Genomic DNA, 18987 nt, shown 5'->3' on the forward strand with positions numbered 1-18987 from the left:
TGGGATCAGTTTTTATTTCAGGTTCACAAGAGCTTTAGCAGCTAAGATTGCCCTGAGACCCTGGGTCTCAAAACAGATTTCAGCCACTCTCTATCTTTCCTTTGTTGGAAAGCTACCAAAGCATGTAGCTGTTATAATGCCCCCAGGGGCAGGACAATTTTCCCACTGCAAACCAATTACCTACAAATAATTTATCCCACCTGGGCCGTATCTTTAAAGGGAATTTCACAGATTGAATTTGTAAGACACCTTTCCTGACATTGATTACACAGTTAATAGCCAAGTATCAGAGAGATAGCTGTGTTAGTATCCACAAAAACAACGAGGAGTCTGGTGGCACCTTAAAGACTAACAGATTTATTTGGGCATAAGCTTTCGTGGGTAAAAACCCCACTTCTTCAGATGCATGAGTGAAAATTAGAGATACAGGCATAAATATATTGGAACATGAAGAAAAGGGAGTTACCTTACAAGTGGAGAACCAGTGTTGACAAGGCCAATTCAGTCAGGGTGGATGTGGTCCACTCCCAATAATTGATGAGGAGGTGTCAATACCAAGAGAGGGAAAATTGCTTTTGTAGTGAACCAGCCAGTCCCTATTCAAGCCCAGATTAATGGTGTTAAGTTTGAAAATGAATTGTAGCTGTGCAGTTTCTCTTTGAAGTCTGTTTTTGAAGTGTTTTTTGTTGAAGAATGGCTACTTTTAAATCTGTTATTGAATGTCCAGGGCGATTGAAGTGTTCTCCTACTGGCTTTTGTATGTTACCATACCTGATGTCTGATTTGTGTCCATTTATCCTTTTACGTAGAGACTGTCCGGTGTGGCCAATGTACATGGCAGAGGGGCATTGTTGGCACATGATGGCATATATCACATTAGTAGATGTGCAGGTGAATGAGCCCCTGATGGTGTGGCTGGTGTGATTGGGTCCTCTGATGGTGTCACTAGAGTAGGCATGGGGACATAGTAGGCAATGGGGTTTATTACAGGGTTTGGTTCCTGGGTTAATGTTTCTGTGGTGTAGCCATACTCCTATTATTGTTGTTTGACTGCCAAGCTCTAAACAAAATCTGTGGGGTTGGTCCTTGTATCTCCCCTAACCTCGTCCCTTCAGGTTGGTGTTCCTTCATTTCCTGAACTGGGGAAGGGGCTTTCACTAGACACTTTCAAGAGTCTCTCTTGGCCTATCTTATATTGATAACAATCCTTTCTGTGGCCAATTTTGTCACAGTACCAACGTTTAACTGAACTGTTTCCTTTAATTTTTGCACTGACTACAATTATCTACATTATCTTCTGGACACTGTTACAAGAAAAGATTCAAGTTCTGTGGAAAATTGGATTCCTTTTGCTGATTTTGATCTGCAAGTCCAAGTCCAGCCAAGCATTTATAAATTGGTCCATTGCCAGTTTAACATTGAGAGCCTTGATGGTATCTGGCGATGCTCAGAACATAAGTCTTTGGAGGTTCTCTGCCAGCTCACATGGGATTTCTTCTTTCCTTTTACTTCTAGCTATAGCCTCTTAGCTGTACCTGGGCCAGATCAGATTGATGGCTAACTCCAAACTGCATGTCAAGGGCTTGTACCAGGTCTGGCTAATTCAGTTTTTTTTTTTCTGTGGGTAAGTTCTGTAGCACAATTAGAGCTGGCCCCACCCAAGTTGACTGATAGTAATCCCCCTTTCTGTCTTTCCTCCCAGCCATTCATTTGAGCTATAATGTTGAACTGAGCCAAATGAGCCTCCCAGCAGCGACGACCAGTGCTTGCTGATAGTGGGGGAGGGAGGGCGGCAGAGTGAGGGCAGCCAGCTTCAGCAGTGTTACTGAGCATGCTCAGTCCATGTGAGCATGCTCTGTATAAGCCAACCAGCAAATCTGGGGGGGGGGGGGGGAAGGGCATGTGACCCCGCATGCCCTTCCATGCGTCGCCTCTGCCAGGAAGTTTTTTCATTATTTGAGCTGGGACAAACCGACTTGTCCCCTCTGAGCCTCGGTGGGTTACAAATGGGGCAGAAAATTGTTGTAAATGTCTGGTATTATCCTAGTCCTCCGGCTGGCTCAGTTCCTCATCCAGACAGCTATCTTCCACTGTGGTCTGTGACCCTTTGATTTCCTTCTGGACCTGAATTTTTCAACTCAAGTCCATGCTGCAACTCATCTCAGCAAGTTCCAAATTGGCCAAAGTCTGTTTGGTTCCCACTGCTTCATGGAAGAACTTTAATCAGATTGTTGTTCACCTCATCAATCTGTTTTACTATTCTAGCCCGGGTATGTTGCCACTGGGTTTCCCAGTCTGTCCAAGTGTTTTTTAGTTGCAGCTCCATACAACAAACTCATCTCAACGTGCAAGTTCTCTCTGAGCCCTTTCTGGGAAACCTCCAGCTCTTGTTTTAGATCTTGTTTTAGGTCTTGTCTTAATTACTTTTGCGAAGTCTCCAGCTCCTATTTGAGGTCTTGTTTTAAATCCTGCTGGCCATTTTTTATTTCTGCAAGAACCTCAATTATTTGTTGCATCTTGGTTCAACAGGAATACCACCAGCTCACAATCTCTCTACTTGGAAACTGGATCACACTGATGACACCAGTGTTGCCACTTTTTGGCCTGAGCTGCTTGCTAAAAATTCAGTGTCTAGTAGGTTGCTCCAGTTGGGAGTAGAAATTGGTGATAGTTGGCTATTTGTCTGATGCAATTTTGCTTATTTACAAAGAACGTACAAAGTCTTGTGACTGTGAATGCAGAAGGAATCAAGAACAAAAAGAGCAGTTTCTTACCTTACTGCCTCTTCAGTCAACACAAGATCCAAAAGATTTTTTTTTTTTTTCCATGATCTCATGTGCTTACAGCCTCCTTCTTGGGTTTCTCCCCACTCTCCCCCCATTCCTAGTTCTTGTCTGTTCTCAGTTTCTGTGTGTTTCATACTGCCATGCACCTGTATGAATGTGATCCCCTTGCCCACATGGTGCTAGTTTCTGGGCAGACTCTATTAGGCTTTATTTTCAGTGTGGTCCCTTGACTGTCTCTTACAACAATCTTAAATGGAGGACATGTTCATACATCAGACTTGTTCATAACATTCCCAACAGTATTTTGACATGGTTTCTTTCATGGTAAAGGAAACACGCTTTAAAACCTGTGGTAGCCAATCAAGAGTTTCTCTAGTGACTAAAAGCGACTGTTCTCTGCAAAGATACAGAGACATTGTTCCGACCTGAAACACAGTGTTTTCTAGAAATTCTGTTAGGGTGACACAGGGTAATGCTTAACTACCACAATTTAGCCCTGTGTTAGAAAACTTGCCCACATTAAGAGCATTCATTTATTATATATTTGTACAGCACCTCATACAAAGGGGTCCAACTTGGTTGTGGCCTATGGGCACTACCACAGTATGAATAATAATTAATAAAATAAATGAATAAGTACCAAAGTGATTCTAGTTTCTCACTCTAATAAGAGCTTTAAATTTAAGCTTTAAATAAATAAATGAAAGAAAGTGCTCCTAATTCAGTACATTTGAAAATGTCTCCATACAAAATGCACCATCAGCTGTTTTCAGGTATAACACTATTTACAGCCAGCCCTGTAAATGAGTTAAACTGATAGGTCTGTAAAGGGTGTTAATACATTTGTCTTGGGGTGAGGCATGATTGTGATAGAATGATCACAGATTCTTAAATCTGAGGAAAGGACAAGAGCAAAGGCCCAGATTCTGAAAGTTTTCAAATCAGTAGGAGTTAGGCACCTAATACCTTTGAGAATCTTGCAATTACGAGGGGAGCAAAATATCTGACAAAACAGTCGTAACAAAACTTTGTATTCTTTTACTAGCCCAAGGTTTTAAATTTAGTGCACAATAGCACGCTTTTAAGCAGATTCCAGTGTTTCCTCTCCCTTTGATATGGTAGAATCCTACCTGGCTGAACAGCCAGTGCTCTACAGGCATGGCCGGCTCTAGGCACCAGCATTCCAAGCATGTGCTTAGGGCGGCACTTTTCAAGGGGCGGCACTCTGGCTTTTTTTTTTTTTTTGCTTGGGGCGGTAAAAAACCTGGAGCCGGCCCTGTCTATAGGGATTCTTGCTCTCTGCAGATCAGCTCATTAGTTCTTGGGGGGGATAGCTCAGTGGTTTGAGCATTGGCCTGCTAAACCCAGGGTTGTGAGTTCAATCCTTGAGGGGACCACTTAGGGATGTGGGGCAAAATCAGTACTTGGTCCTGCTAGTGAAGGCAGGGGGCTGGACTCGATGACCTTTCAAGGTTCCTTCCAGTTCTAGGAGATAGGATATCTCCATCATATTATATTAATATTATTATTAATTCTTTGGAGGTCTTGTGGAAAGGAGAAGCTTCAGATTAATCTCTTCTCCCTGAGGCTCAGACGTAGTTGCTGATATAGCTGCGTGTGTGCTGGTGGGGCAAGTGTCATCTGGGTTGTTGACTGGGAGTCTTTAGACCTGCCCCTTCAGCTCTTTAGAAGCGGCCTGGCCATGTCTCTCAACTTCACACTGTCCCAGCTGTTGGCTCTTACTAGGGTAGCACTAAATTGATGGAATAGTGTCATGTAAAGACCAAGGGACAGGGGAGATCCCAGGATGAAGGATAAATTGTATTGGGGTTGCCAGTGGGGAAATATAAGTGGAAAGCAAATACATAACTTGTAAAAAATTAAATTCCCTTGCTACAGTTTTTGAATCCCCTAGTCCAGTGGTTCTCAACCTTTCCAGACTACTGTACCCCTTTCAGGAGTCTGATTTGTCTTGTGTACCCCCAAGTTTTACCTCACTTAAAAACTACTTGCTTACAAAATCAGACATAAAAATACAGTGTCACAGCACACTATTACTGAAAAATTGCTCACTTTCTCATTTTTACCATATAATTATAAAATAAATAATTTGAAATATAAATATTGTACTTAACTTCCAGTGTATAGTATATAGAGCAGTACAAACAAGTCATTGTCTGTATGAAATTTTAGTTTGTATTGACTTCGCTGATGCTTTTTATGTAGTCTGTTATAAAACTAGGCAAGTATCTAGATGAGTTGATGTACCCCCTGGAAGACCTCTGTGTACCCCTGCTTGAGAACTACTGCCCTAGTCTGTAAGAGTATTGTGGAAGGAAGATCCCTCCTCTCAACAAAAGTGAATATAAAGCCCTTCAGCCTTGTTTTCTCTGACAGTATGTCTCTCTTGTACATGGCTTTGGGCTTCCGATGATCTTCTGCAATTTTTTTCAATGATATTCCCAGGCATCTTTAGTGGGACTTCCCTCTTCCTCTTTAGAACACTTGTTTTTACATTACATTACATCCTTCCTGTGCCAATGTTGGTGCACAAGGTAGACACTAGTCTACTTCATACCTCCCAGTCATTTGCTATTGCTTTCATATGGTGTGGAGAACAGCTGTTCTGCCCTCCCTACTAAGGATTCTCCTTAAGAATTCTCTTAGGTGCCCTCGTTTTCTCACACCAATTGGTTTCCACTTGACAACTTTGTGTAGGAGTCTGCATGTTGGCATGTGGTGTACATGCCCCAGATATGTTTAGAGATTTCTTCTGATTCTGGTGGAGATGAGCTGCTGGTTGGTGATTTCTCAGATCTCTTTGTTGGTGTTGAAGTCTTTCCATTCAGTGTCAGGAATTTTTTATAGACACTGATTTTTGAAGTTGTCTTGTTTTCTGTCTCACTTTTTGGTAAATCTCCAGCTTTTGCAGCTATATGTTAATACTAAGATTATTTTAGTTGAAAATTCTCAGTTTTGTTCTGGTGCTGTATATCCTTGATTTTGATACCTTGTTGAGTTTGGTGAATGCTGTGGATGTCTTTCCTATTATTGATGTCACTTCCTTCTTGAGGTCTCCATTGGCTAGTATGGTGGTGCCTGGGTAGATGAACTGTTCTACTTTCTTGATGTTTTTGCTTTCTAATGTGATGTTATTGCTTGATAGCTAGACTTTGAGGCTATTTGTTTAGATTAAGGAGAGAGACTTAACATTAAAGCAAAAGGATGACTTGGAGGACTGTTACTCTAAACAAGTCTAAAAATTCATATTTTGGAAGTTTATCCTAAAGAGAATCTCATACCACTGATTTGGAAATATGGAATTAAAAACCCTGCAAGAGAGAGGTTATAAAGATGCATAATTTGTCTGTCCACCTATAGTATTTCCTGTCCGAGGGCAATGGGCATATTACTCACACCTTCCTCAAAAGGAATAACTTTTGCCTTCCCCAATACAATTCCAGTCTATAAAACTACTATCTTCTAGAAATCCATTTAATTTCAATTAAACCTTTGATACAGGAGTACTTTTTTACTTGCACGATAAAACAATATAACACAAACTACCAAATAGCAAAGTGAGTACATTACTGGCACAATTCATCCTCATGGAATTAAGTCCTTTTGAAGTTGCCTGTAGAACGCAATAGGAGGTAGAACCATTTCATCTCTCAAATTTGGAATTCCACTATTTCTTTCACTATTTCTCTCACAAGTGTGTATGTACACATGTGGTGTGTGTACACACAAGCAAACACATGATAGAGATTTAAAAATTTCAGAGACAGATGTTTTATTTAGAAATATCTTTCTTACACCATCCAATTATTTCTTTTGCTGTTTAACTCCCCTCCCTTCCCCCCAAGAACATTTTTCTGCTGCCTAAAGCTCAGGCTTCTTGTCCTCACCTTCAAGGCCCTTCAAAATTCAGGCTTTCCTGCACCTGGTCTTCTCTTATCATGTCACTGCCTAGGCTGCTCATTTATCTTCTTCTCTCATAGTCCCCTTTGAAAATTTTCCCTTATCAGCTCTTTCATGGAATGTCCTCTTGAACTGATCCTTAAGACCACTGCTTTCTCCTTTGACAAATCCCTCTTCCTTAGCACAGTGTGGGCACTACTGGAATAACAATAATAATAAATTATGAAGTGTAGAATCGTTGGCTTCTGAATTCCATTTCCTGTCATTGCAGCCAGCACTGATGACTCGTCAGGCAGGTGGTATCAGATCCAGAATTATTAATTCCTTCAGATACAGAATAGTCTCTCCAATGTGCTCTGAACAGACCATTATATGTAATTTTTGCCTATCCATTTCCAAATATCCCTAGCTTCCACTGCCAGGCAGTGTATTTATGGGAGATTACTGCACTGTCTAGTACTTAAGACATTTATGCCTCTGTGGTATTTGAAAGCATTCTGTAACTGCCCAGAAAAACACTGCACTCTTTCTTAGTTCTTAAATATTACATCACATATAAAATTGCTAACTGAGATTGTAATTTTTTAAATACGTTTTCCCAGGAAATGACAGATTAACAAAGTCTTGTATTCTTGAAGAAAGAAAGATTCCATTAAAATCGTGGAATGTACCAATACCCCTGTGTCAATGCTAATGAAACTGTCTCTTGTATTGTCTCTACAGGTATTACACTGCTACATTTCCATGCATGGCAAGAAATATTTTATACATACTTTATTATTAAGCTGTGGAACTCAAAACCACAGGATATTATTGAGATCACTAGCTAAATAAGATTCAAACTGTTTAGGCTCATAAATAAGGATAAAATCTGCGGTTACACTAGTTAGGATAAAAAAATGTAAGGGCTATTATCATGCTCCAAAAAAGCTGACTTCCAGTTGTGGTCAAGAAAGAATCCCCTCCCATCAGATTATAGTAACGAACAACTAGTGCATTTGGGAATATTTCATCTTCCTCTAAAGCGTCAGGTAAAGGCTGCTGCTAAAGAAAGGATATCAGATTAAATGGACCATTTCCCCATTCTGATATAACAAGTCCAAGGCATTAAATCTATTCTCTATCACATAGCAGTCTCTGTCAGAGATAACTGTCAAGTACACAGCATGTGAAATTAATGTTCGTAGCAGCACAGGTGCAGTTCTTCACTGTGGCATTTTTCTGCTCAGTCATTTGAAAAATGCATCAGGATTGGGGAAGGAAAGACAGAGTTTCTACATTTCTGAACCAACTTTAAATTCCTAGCTAAGGATACCTTAGGTGTGATCCTCTGGGTTAGAAAAATGGGTTTTTAGTAGTCAGATGCTCTATTGCCCCCCCAACATAAATCTCTCTCTCCCCCAAGAGTATGAGCAAGAGCAGAGTGAAGCCTTATAAGAACGGCCATACTGGGTCAGACCAAAGGTCCATCTGTCTTCCAACAGTGGCCAATGCCAGGTGCCCCAGAGGGAATGAACAGAACAGGTAATCATCAAGTGATCTATCCCCTGTCGCCCATTCCCAGCTTCTAGCAAACAGAGGCTATGAACACCATCCCTCTCCATCCTGGGTAATAGCCATTGATGGATCTATCCTCCATGAATTTATCTAGTTCTTTTTTGAACCTTTTTATAGTCTGGGCCTTCACAACTTCCTCTGGCAAGGAGTTCCACAGGTTGACTGTGCGTTGTGTGAAAAAATACTTCCTTTTGTTTGTTTTAAACCTGCTGCCTATTATTTTCATTTGGTGACCCCCAGTTCTTGTGTTATGAGAAGGAGTAAATAACACTTCCTTATTTACTTTCTCCACACCAGTCATGATTTTATAGACCTCTATCATATTCCCCCTTAGTTGTCTTTTTTCCATTCTGAAAAGTCCCAGTCTTATTAATCTCTCCTCATATGGAAGACACTCCATACCCTTAATCATTTTTGTTGCCCTTTTCTGAACCTTTAGCAATTCCAATATATCTTTTTTGAGATGGGGCGACCGCATCTGCATGCAGGACTGGACCTACTACAGACCCCTGGGGGATACCACTCTTTACCACTTTCCATTCTGAAAACTGACCATTTATTCCTACCCTTTGTTTCCTATCTTTTAACCAGTTACCAATCCATGAGAGGGCTTTCCCTCTTATCCCATGACTGCTTACTTTGCTTAATAGCCTTTGGTGAGGGACCTTGTCAAAGGCTTTCTGAAAATCTAAATACACTATATCCACTGGATCCCCCTTGTCCACATGCTAGTTGACCCCTTCAAAGAATTCTAGTAGATTGGTGAGGCATGATTTCCCTTTACAATAACCATGTTGACTATTCCCCAACAAATTACGTTCATCTATGTGTCTGACAATTTTGTTCTTTACTATAGTTTCAACCAGTTTGCCCGGTATTGAAGTCAGGCTTATTAGCCTGAAATTGCCAGGGTCCCCTCTGCAGCCCTTTTAAAAAATTGGCATCACATTCGCTATCCTCCAGTCATTTGGTACAGAACTGATTTAAATGATAGGTTACAGACTACAGTTAGTAGTCCTGCAATTTCACATTTGAGTTCCTTCACAACTCTTGGGTGAGTACAGTCTGGTCCTGGTGACTTATTACTGTTTAGTTTATCAGTTTGTTCCAAACCTCCTCTAATGACACCTCAATCTGGGACAGTTTCTCAGATTCGTCACCTAAAAAGAAATCTCCCTCACATCCTCAGCTGTGAAGACCAATGCAAAGAATTCATTTAGTTTCTCTGCAATGGCCTTATTGTCCTTGAGTGCTCCTTTAGCATTTTGATCGTCCAGTGGCCCCACTGGTTGTTTAGCAGGCTTCCTGCTTCTGATGTACTTAACATTGTTTTTGCTATTACTTTTTGAGTCTTTGGCTAGCTGTTCTTCAAATTCTTTTTTGGCCTTCCTAATTATATTTTTACACTTCATTTGCCAGAGTTTATGCTCCTTTCTATTTTTCTCACTAGGATTTAACTTCCACTTTTTAAAGGATGCCCTTTTGCCTCTCACTGCTTCTTTTACTTTGCTGTTTAGCCACGGTGGCTCTTTTTTGGTTCTCTTACTATGTTTTTTAATTTGGGGTATACATTTAAGTTGAGCCTCTATTATGGTGTCTTTAAAAAGTTTCCATGCAGCTTGCAGGGATTTTACTTTTGGTGCTGTACCTTTTAATTTCTGTTTAACTAACCTCCTCATTTTTGTGTAGTTCCCCTTTCTGAAATTAAATGCTACAGTGTTAGGGTGCTGTGGTGTTTTCCCCGCCACAGGGATGTTAAATTTAATTATATTATGGTCACTATTACTAAGCAGTCCAACTATATTCACCTCTTGGACCTGATCCTGTGCTCCACTTAGGACTAAATCAAGAATTGCCTCTCCTCTTGTGGGTTCCAGGACTAGCTGCTCCAAGAAGCAGTCATTTAACCAACAAAGGGGAGAAATTATTTTGTAATAAAATATAAAGACAGGAAATCTGTTGTTGAAATTTGAAATGTAAAAGAGGTATGAAATAAAATAAAAATTTCCTAGAGCGGAAATTCTGGTGATAGTGGCGGAAAACACTAAATTAATCTAAAGTAAGAGTTTTCCCTTGAAGCATATGTACAAGCAACAAACCAAAAAAGTAAAAAAGAAATAGTCACATAATTAATGTATACAAACATATGTATTGTTGGTATTTCCAATGCACCTATCACCATAGAATCTAGGGCCCAGATGATTTTGAAAGGTATTTAGGAATTGTTGCACTCAGCATTGCAGGGCCTAAGAGGGCCAGGATTTTATAAATGGATTGAAATCACTGGATGTTAAGTGCCTAAATACCTTAGCCTGGTGTAGATGACTGGCACAATACATTGGATATATCAGTAGACTAGATTTGTAGTAACAGAACCTAAAACCCAATGTATGTCACTCTTAATGTTTTTATTCATTGAGATCAAAGTCTATAAGACAGTGTCATAACTATAAAGGGAAGGGTAACAGCTCTCCTGTGTACAGTACTAAAATCCCTCCTGGTCAGAGACTCCAAAATCCTTTTACCTGTAAAGGGTTAAGAAGCTCGGGTAACCTGGCTGACACCTGACCCAGAGGACCAATAAGGGGACAAGATACTTTCAAATCTTGGGGGGGGGGGGGGGAAGGCTTTTGTGTGTGCTCTTTGTTTTAAGGGGTTGTTCGCTCTTGGGACTGAGAGGGACCAGACATCAATCCAGGTTCTCCCCATCTTTCTAAACAAGTCTCTCTTATTTCAAAATTGTAAGTAAAAGCCAGGCAAGGCGTCTTAGATTTACTTTGTTTTCTCAACTTGTAAATGTACCTTTTATTAGAGTGTTTAGCTTTGTTTGCTATACTTTGAACCTAAGACAGAGGGGGGTCCTTTGAGCTCTTTAAGTTTGATTACCCTGTAAAGTTATTTTCCATACTGATTTTACAGAGATGATTTTTACCTTTTTCTTTAATTAAAAGCCTTCTTTTTAAGAACCTGATTGATTTCTCCTTGTTTTAAGATCCAAGGGGGTTTGGATCTGTTTTCACCAGGAGTTGGTGAAAGGAAGGAGGGGGGAAGGGTCAATTTCTCCTTGTTTTACGATCCAAGGGGGTTTGGATCTGTATTCACCAGGAGTTGGTGAAAGGAAGGAGGGGGGAAGGGTCAATTTCTCCTTGTTTAAGATCCAAGGAGTTTGGATCTGTATTCACCAGGGAATTGGTGAAGAGTTTCTAAAAGCTTCCCAGGGTAGGGAATGGTGGCAGCGGACCAGAACTAAGCTGGTAGTTAAGCTTAAAAGTCCTCATGCAGGCCCCTACATTTGTACCCTAAAGTTCAAAGTGGGGATACAGCCTTGACAGACAGTGTGCAAATTTTTTCAAAACCTGCCATCTAAACTATTTATTTAATCAATATTTGAACATGCAAAGGGCATTTAGGTTACAAATCCCCATTTTGCATGTGTAAATGGGGGATTTGTGAAGCATAATTCTTGCATCCAGTTTTAAACATCTGGGCTGGGATTTTCAAAGGCGCTCAGAGTAGACAGGAACTCATTTCCCACTGAATTTCAATTGGAATTGGGTGTCTAGCTTTCTTAGTCCCCTTGGTCCATAGTATTGTGTGTTTATTGGTCTAGTGTGCTGTGAATCTAAATCCCTTCTCAGATTAAAAAAATAAAGAGGAGGAAAATAGGGACGTATATCAGATATGCAAACATTTTGTGGGTGAGGTAACAACTTTACTCATGTGGGGTAATTTTCTTCAATTATATGATTTTGAGAAAAATATTTTCTTTCTGCAGTGCATTTATTCTATCTGTTGATTTGTAAATTGCTTTGGGACACTGAATTATGAATACTTCAGAATCCACCTCTTTTGAAGAGAATAAAAAAGACAGTCTTTGCATTTATGTTACAAGAAAATGTATATAGGTGAAACAGAAGTAATGTGTGTATACATAGTGAGGAGCCGTACAGCTCTATAGGAGAACATTAAGACTGTGAAACTCTGAAGTTGATGAAGGTATCTCCTGTTCCCTTAAGCATCATTTTTACACTTATTCATAATTTTTTTGTTTAAAGGGAGTTAAATTCTTAGAATGCATTATTCTTTTTATCTCAACTGTTCCCTCAACACACAGACACACACACACTCTCTCTCTCTCTCTTCCCCCCCTTCCTCCCAGGCACACTCAAGGCCTACTCTAAAGCAAATTGAAATAATTTAATTGGCTTCAGTCAGTGGGCTTTGGATGGTTCCATAGACATAACATAAATGTAGGTAAGTTAAGTCCCAAGAATTTCAGCAATTGTTTTCATTTTTCTTATTAATTTTTTGCTTCTTGCTTTTTATGTCTTTATGTCCTGCTAATAAACACATTCATTTAACTTCTATACTTAGCCCTTCCTGAATATCATACTCTGTGGTTTTACGTTTGCTTGAAACACTCAAGAGGATTGTCTTACTGTGGTTTGGTTAGGTAAATCACACATGGGTTTTTGAGTTGACATCTGTTCTCTAAACAGGTGTACGATGATCCCTGATAGCCTTACACATCACTCTATTACACCACTAATAAAGATTTTCTCTGATTGAATAAGGATTATAGCCAACTGCTGTTACATCTGGCTAAGGATTTTAGTCAAAAGGATAATTGGAAAGATGCAATAAACTATCAATTTCTGTTTAGTAGGGCTGTCAAACAATTTAAAAAATGTAATAGTGATTAATCGCTCAATTAATCGCGCTGTTAAACAATAAGATAATATCATTTATTTAAATATTTTTGGATGTTTTCTACATTTTCAATTTCAATTACAACACAATACAAAGTGTACACGGCTCACTTTATTTTTGAATACAAATATTTTCACTGTAAAAAACAAAGAAATAGTATTTTTCAGTTCACCTAATACAAATACTGTAATGCAATCGCTTTATCATGAAAGTTGAACTTAAAAATGTAGAATTATGTAAAAAAAAAAACTGGATTAAAAAATAAAACAATATAAAACTTTAGAGCCTACAAGTCCACTCATTCCTACTACTTGTTCAGTGAATTGCTCAGACAAACACGTTTGGTTACAATTTGCAGGAAATAATGCTGCCCACTTCTTGTTTACAATGTCACTTGAAAGTGAGAACAGGTGTTCACATGGCACTGTTTTAGCTGGCATCTCAAGATATTTATGTGCCAGATGTGCTAAAGATTCATATGTCCCTTCATGCTTCAACCATGGTTCCAGAGGACGTGCGTCCATGCTGATGGGTTCTTCATGTTAACGATCCAAAGCAGAGTGGACATGTTCATTTTCATCATTTGAATCAGATGCCACCAGCTGAAGGTTAATTTTTTTTTTTTTTGGTGGTGGTGGTTCAGGTTCTGTAGTTTCCGCATTGGAGTGTTGCTCTTTTAAGACTTCTGACATCATGCTTCACACCTCGTCCCTCTCAGATTTTGGACAGCACTTCAGAGTCATAAACCTTGAGTCGAATGCTGTAGCTATTTTTAGAAATCCTACATTGGTACCTTCTTTGCATTTTGTCAAATCTGCAGTGAAAGCGTTCGTAAAATGAACATGTGCTGGGTCGTCATCCGAGATTGCTATAACATGAAATATATGGCAGAATGCGGGTAAAACGGAAGGGGAGACATACAATTTTCCCCCAAGAAGTTCAGTCACAAATTTAATTAACGCGTTATTTTTTTACCAAGCATCATTAGGGTGAAAGCATGTCCTCTGGAATGGTGGCTGAAGCATGAAGGGGCATACGAATGTTTAGCATATCTGGTACATAAATACCTTGCAATGCCGGCTACAAAAGTGCCACGCAAAAGCCTGTTCTCACTTTCAGGTGACATTGTAAATAAGAAGCAGGCAGCAGTATCTCCCGTAAATGTAAACAAACTTGTTTGTCTTAGCGATTGGCAAAATAAGAAGTAGGACTGAGTGGACTTGTAGGCTCTAAAGTTTTACACTGTTTTGTTTTTGAATGCAGTTATGGAACAATTTTTTTAAACTTTTTTATGTTACATTTTCACGATAAAGAGAATGCACTACAGTACTTGTTTGAGTTGAATTGAAAAATACTATTTTTAAATCATTTTTACAGTGTAAATATTTGTAATAAAAATAATATAAAGTGAGCAATATACACTTTGTATTCTGTGTTGTAACTGAAATCAATATATTTGAAAATGTAGAAAAACATGCAAAAATATTTAATAAATTTGAATTAATAATTCTATTAAATTCTATTGTTTAACAGTGCGATTAATTTTTAAAATCTCAATTAATTTTTTTGAGTTAATCACATGAGTTAACTGCGATTAAGTGACCATCCTACTGCTTACTATTTTAATCCTTAAAAAGTATTTCTGAGGAATATTTTTTTCTTGTCATTATGCTAATTGGAATGTGAATAAATAGGTGTTAATTTTCATTATGTAAATTAAGTGAATATCCTTTGCTTTTCAACCTAGTCCTGCATGGAGCTGAGCACCACCTGAGAGTCTGAATGCTCACTAATTTTCTGGAAACTCTCAGCACCTTGCAGTATTGGACACTAACAAATATATGAAAAAAATCTAATCTGATTAGCAGGAAAAAGTCATTAATATCAAACAAATCCATCATTAAAATTCCTGAGCTCTAGCGTAGTAACTTTAAACATTTCCTTTTTCCTATATGTATTTTATAATATCAACAGTTCTTCAACTTGAAACACATGATTAATGAGCATTGACATCTTGCTACAAACCAGCAGCTTTTTTGTCTCAACGCACTCTGTAGGTATGATGATGAGTCAATGGCAAAATTATTTATTCCTCAGAAAGTTACAATAAATGTAATTTATCTTTTGTTAGTATAATTTTAAATCTCATTGCACTTAATCTAAACAAAGGGGAAATATAAACCAGACACTGCTAAAATATTTTTCATTAGAGATAATGGAAACTGTTTTCCCCTTGTAAGTCCATAAAAGGCAATGAAAGTCCCAAATACATCTAGACATTTTTCACTCTTTTTACGCAACGTTTTTTTTTCTCCAAAGTTTTCATGTCACGTATAACAAACATTTATCATATACATTTATATAACATCAAGCAAATTAAGAGCATTATATTTTAAGAGCAAAAGTGGATCTCAGTTATGCTGGTATAAATGTGGAGTAACTCTATCGACTTACATGGAGTTACTTCAGATTTATACTAGGGTAATTTACAGTAGAATTTTGGTGGTTACCATTTCTACAAACTCCTGTTTGACATACGTTTACTGCATGGCATCATCAGATGTATTTATTCTTCAAGTTCTGACACTTATGTAATACTGCACTAATATATTGTCTAAATTCTGAGTCTCAGTGCAGTACTTCCAAAACTATGTTAGTGAGGTGGAAGAGAATAATGAAATATGCTTTCAGTATGTGCAAGTACTGTAAACCAGCAGAAAATAAAGAATGCTGATTCTGGTATTTGATGTATGTCACGTAAAGCCCTATTCAGCAATATATACTTAAACTAAGTTTACCTAATGGACAGAAAATATGTTTTGCTATTGCTTTAAGAATGGAAAATAGATTTTTGTGTGTTGAAGTTATTAAGTGACAGTCTCTGAAATAAATGCCAGTTTTCAGGATAATATCTTAGAATACAGAAAAAAGAGGAGGGATTGTGTTCTTAATCCTCTTTAAATGTGAAGTACTATAAGAGATTAATATTGAGTATCACTAAAAGCCACTAGTTAATGCATAGGATTTTTTTCTTGCTTGTTCATGATAGAATAACTTTGTAATAAATCACTGATGTAAAATAAATGAAAACACAGAACTGTACATTTTGTAAGAGCATGGCCCCACTACCTTTGCTTACAATACACAGATCTTGAATTAGATAAAGATTTGTATTACAAACTCTTCTTAACTCAAGCTGACATGAAGATTAGTGTACAAACATCCAGCCACAAGGAACAGCTGCTAAGTCCCCCTCTCTCCCAAGGATCACATGGGCCAGTTACTGGAACTGATGAGAGCTGCAATATGGTCAGTATCTTAGGCTAGTCTCTGGCTCCCTGGGGGTCCGAAACTGGAAAGTGAAAATCTCGGTGCTTTGGGAAATCACACTGTCCTCTTCCCTTGCCAGTGTCCCCTCGACACTGGAATTTCATTTTGGAGGTGTGAGCAGGAGTCGAATGAAGCCCTTTTTACCTGATAAAGCAGTCTCTTTAAAATTCACACACACACAAATCATTTCAAAATTGTCAACTTTCAGCAACTCTAAATTTGAACAACAGTAATAAATGCAACTTGCAGCTAGTTCACTCGTTTATTGCTTCACTCAAGAAAAGTCAAAGAGCAAAAACTAAAACAAAGTTAAAAATAATAAAAGGGAAATGGAAAAGAACACATACCCTGGTTATGATCAAAGGCTGGTTAAAATCTATCCCTCCTGTCAGCCTGAATCCCCAAGGAGCAGGTCCTGGGAGAACGACGTTCTGTGGCATTGTACACCAATTTTCTGATAGCTACTATTACTGGATTATTTTTCTTTTTTCCCTAGCTTGGTAAAGGGAGCTGAAGGCTGAGCTGTAGGAATAAAGATCCTGTCAGCAGTGTCTTTGCTGGACAGGGCAGCAGATCCTTGATACGCCTAAGAAGTTTTTTCTCATCCCACAGCTGCAGAAACAGCACTTTATCCCTGCTCCTGTATGACGTCACTCGTCTCTTGTCTCCTCCACCCACAGGGGGAGTACCAACTTTGGTAAAACAGTCTGGATGCTCTGTGGAGTTTACAGCAAATAGATTTACTTTATTTGCTGCCTCACAGTGTACCGCCCAGCCCAGCATTCAGTAAGCTTCAGGTTACAACTTCCTATTTCTCTCTTAAAGCAACGTGGTCTCACTTTTGATGTTGTGATTGTATTACAGCACTGTCTTTGTTTTAACCATACCACAGCATCATCAACATTTCACCTAACAAGAAATATTTAATATTGAGCTTTTTCCCTCCTGAATGATCATTTTGCATTTCAGTCAGCTTGTGATACAGTCATTTACTTGACCACAAAGTCTTTCTAGCCCTTCATTTGAAGTTTTCAGCTATATCAGGGGTTCTCAAACTGGGGATCGTGAGGTTATTTCAGGGGGTCATGAGCTGTTAGCCTCCCCCTGAAACCCCGCTTCACCTCCAGCATTTATAATAATATTAATTATAAAAAATGTGTTTAATTTAGAAGGGCAGGTCGCACTCAGAAGCTTACTGTGTGAAAGGGGTCACCAATACAGAAGTTTGAGAACCACTGGGCTATATATTTTGTACAGTGTACACATATAAAATGTTTGTGCTGGCTTGAAAATTTTTAGCAGTGTCATAGATATTTCTTATACATAGACTTGGAAACAAAAATGCAACTAGTGTAGTAGATAACCACTCCTCTTTCTTTTGGCATTGTCTTGGATTCTGTAGTTCTTATGCAGGTACGTTCAGTTTGTGCTGCTCACTCTGGCTCCCAGTTGGTTCTGTTGCGGCAGCTGATATTTTCTTTCCATCTTTCTGCTTCATCCTGACTCGCATTTCTTTTATATCTGACTGTAAAAGAGAGACATTTTCCAGTGGTGCTGTTCTTAGATGTTTCCTTCCCTATTGTACTGGTATAGTTCCCCATGAGTATCTTATACTAGCAAGGTTAGTCTGCAAGTGTTCCTATTGTTCCAGTTCTCCACTGACAACCTTGATTCCACACCACTTTTCTGTTATTGCTGCTAAGGGCTTAGCCCTTGTATTGAGATAGTATTCCACTTTTCCATTGTATTAATTAGGCAAAACGTCAGCTAAAATCAGTGGGAGTTTTGCCAGAGTAAAGACAGAGAGAAAACTGGGTAAAGATTTAAGGATTTGGCTTAATGATAATAATGGCCCAGATTATGTTCCATAGCTCAGTGCAAAAATTTCCCATTCCCCATTGCAGGGGACTTCACTGCCTCCACTTCACTATGCTCCCCCACCATTTTCTGGAGGCCTCTCCATGTGGTCTGTGGTCCTCTCAGGGGAAGGTGCTTATAACAAGGTGGACCAGGAGAAACTGTAGGTAAGCTGGGGGGTGGGACAGTGGTGCGCATTGTCATCCCTCTGGTTTTGTGGAAAATTTCCTCAGATTTCTTTATCTTTTCTTCTGAGCACCCAGAGAGCCTGAGGGGAAAAGGGGGAGGTGATGCCAGTTGTCTAGGGATCTGTCAACTTTCTGGGTGGCCCAGCAGCCCTTTTCAACAAGGGAGCATACCACAGCCCTTCCTGATAGGATGCCAAGTGTGTGCTTAGGAAGGTAGGGAGATAATTCCATTATTACATTGATACTCCGATACCAAGATGATGGATGTGCAATAGAACTTGACTGGAGTCTGAATCCCCTCTCTTGGATCTTCCACTCGGCATGAATATGTATTTTACCATATATATTTACTCTTTGTAGTCCATCAATCAGTTTTCAGTCCACAAGACAGTGCTCATATCCAAACTAGTTCTAATCCATTTTGTAAGAGATTTTTTTTATGTAATGTATTAGATGTTTTACTAAAATACCAATATATTACATCTACTGCATTTCCTTGATGTCATAATTTTGTATTTCTTTTTAAAAATCCAGTTTTTCTTGCAAGATGTATTATTTACATCTGGTTATTGCCCATGGCTTCATTATACTTTTGATGTTTACACATTTTCTATTATTGTTTGTTATTATGCTAGAGA

The 18987-nt window shown here is 38.8% G+C and overlaps 1 protein-coding gene across 4 annotated transcripts in view; it reads right to left on the minus strand.

Moving 5' to 3' along the window:
• PDLIM3 (PDZ and LIM domain 3) overlaps positions 1-16744 on the minus strand; it is a 40664-nt gene extending 23920 nt beyond the window's left edge. For all 4 annotated transcript variants that reach the window (XM_065405073.1, XM_065405072.1, XM_065405069.1 and 1 more), the window contains exon 1: positions 16652-16744. In XM_065405073.1, coding sequence (XP_065261145.1) covers positions 16652-16744 — 93 coding nt within the window. The remainder of the gene's footprint in view (positions 1-16651) is intronic.
• Positions 16745-18987: the final 2243 nt, after the last annotated feature.

The sequence above is a fragment of the Emys orbicularis genome, chromosome 5 (genome assembly GCF_028017835.1).
Source record: "Emys orbicularis isolate rEmyOrb1 chromosome 5, rEmyOrb1.hap1, whole genome shotgun sequence".
Lineage (NCBI taxonomy): Eukaryota > Metazoa > Chordata > Testudines > Emydidae > Emys > Emys orbicularis.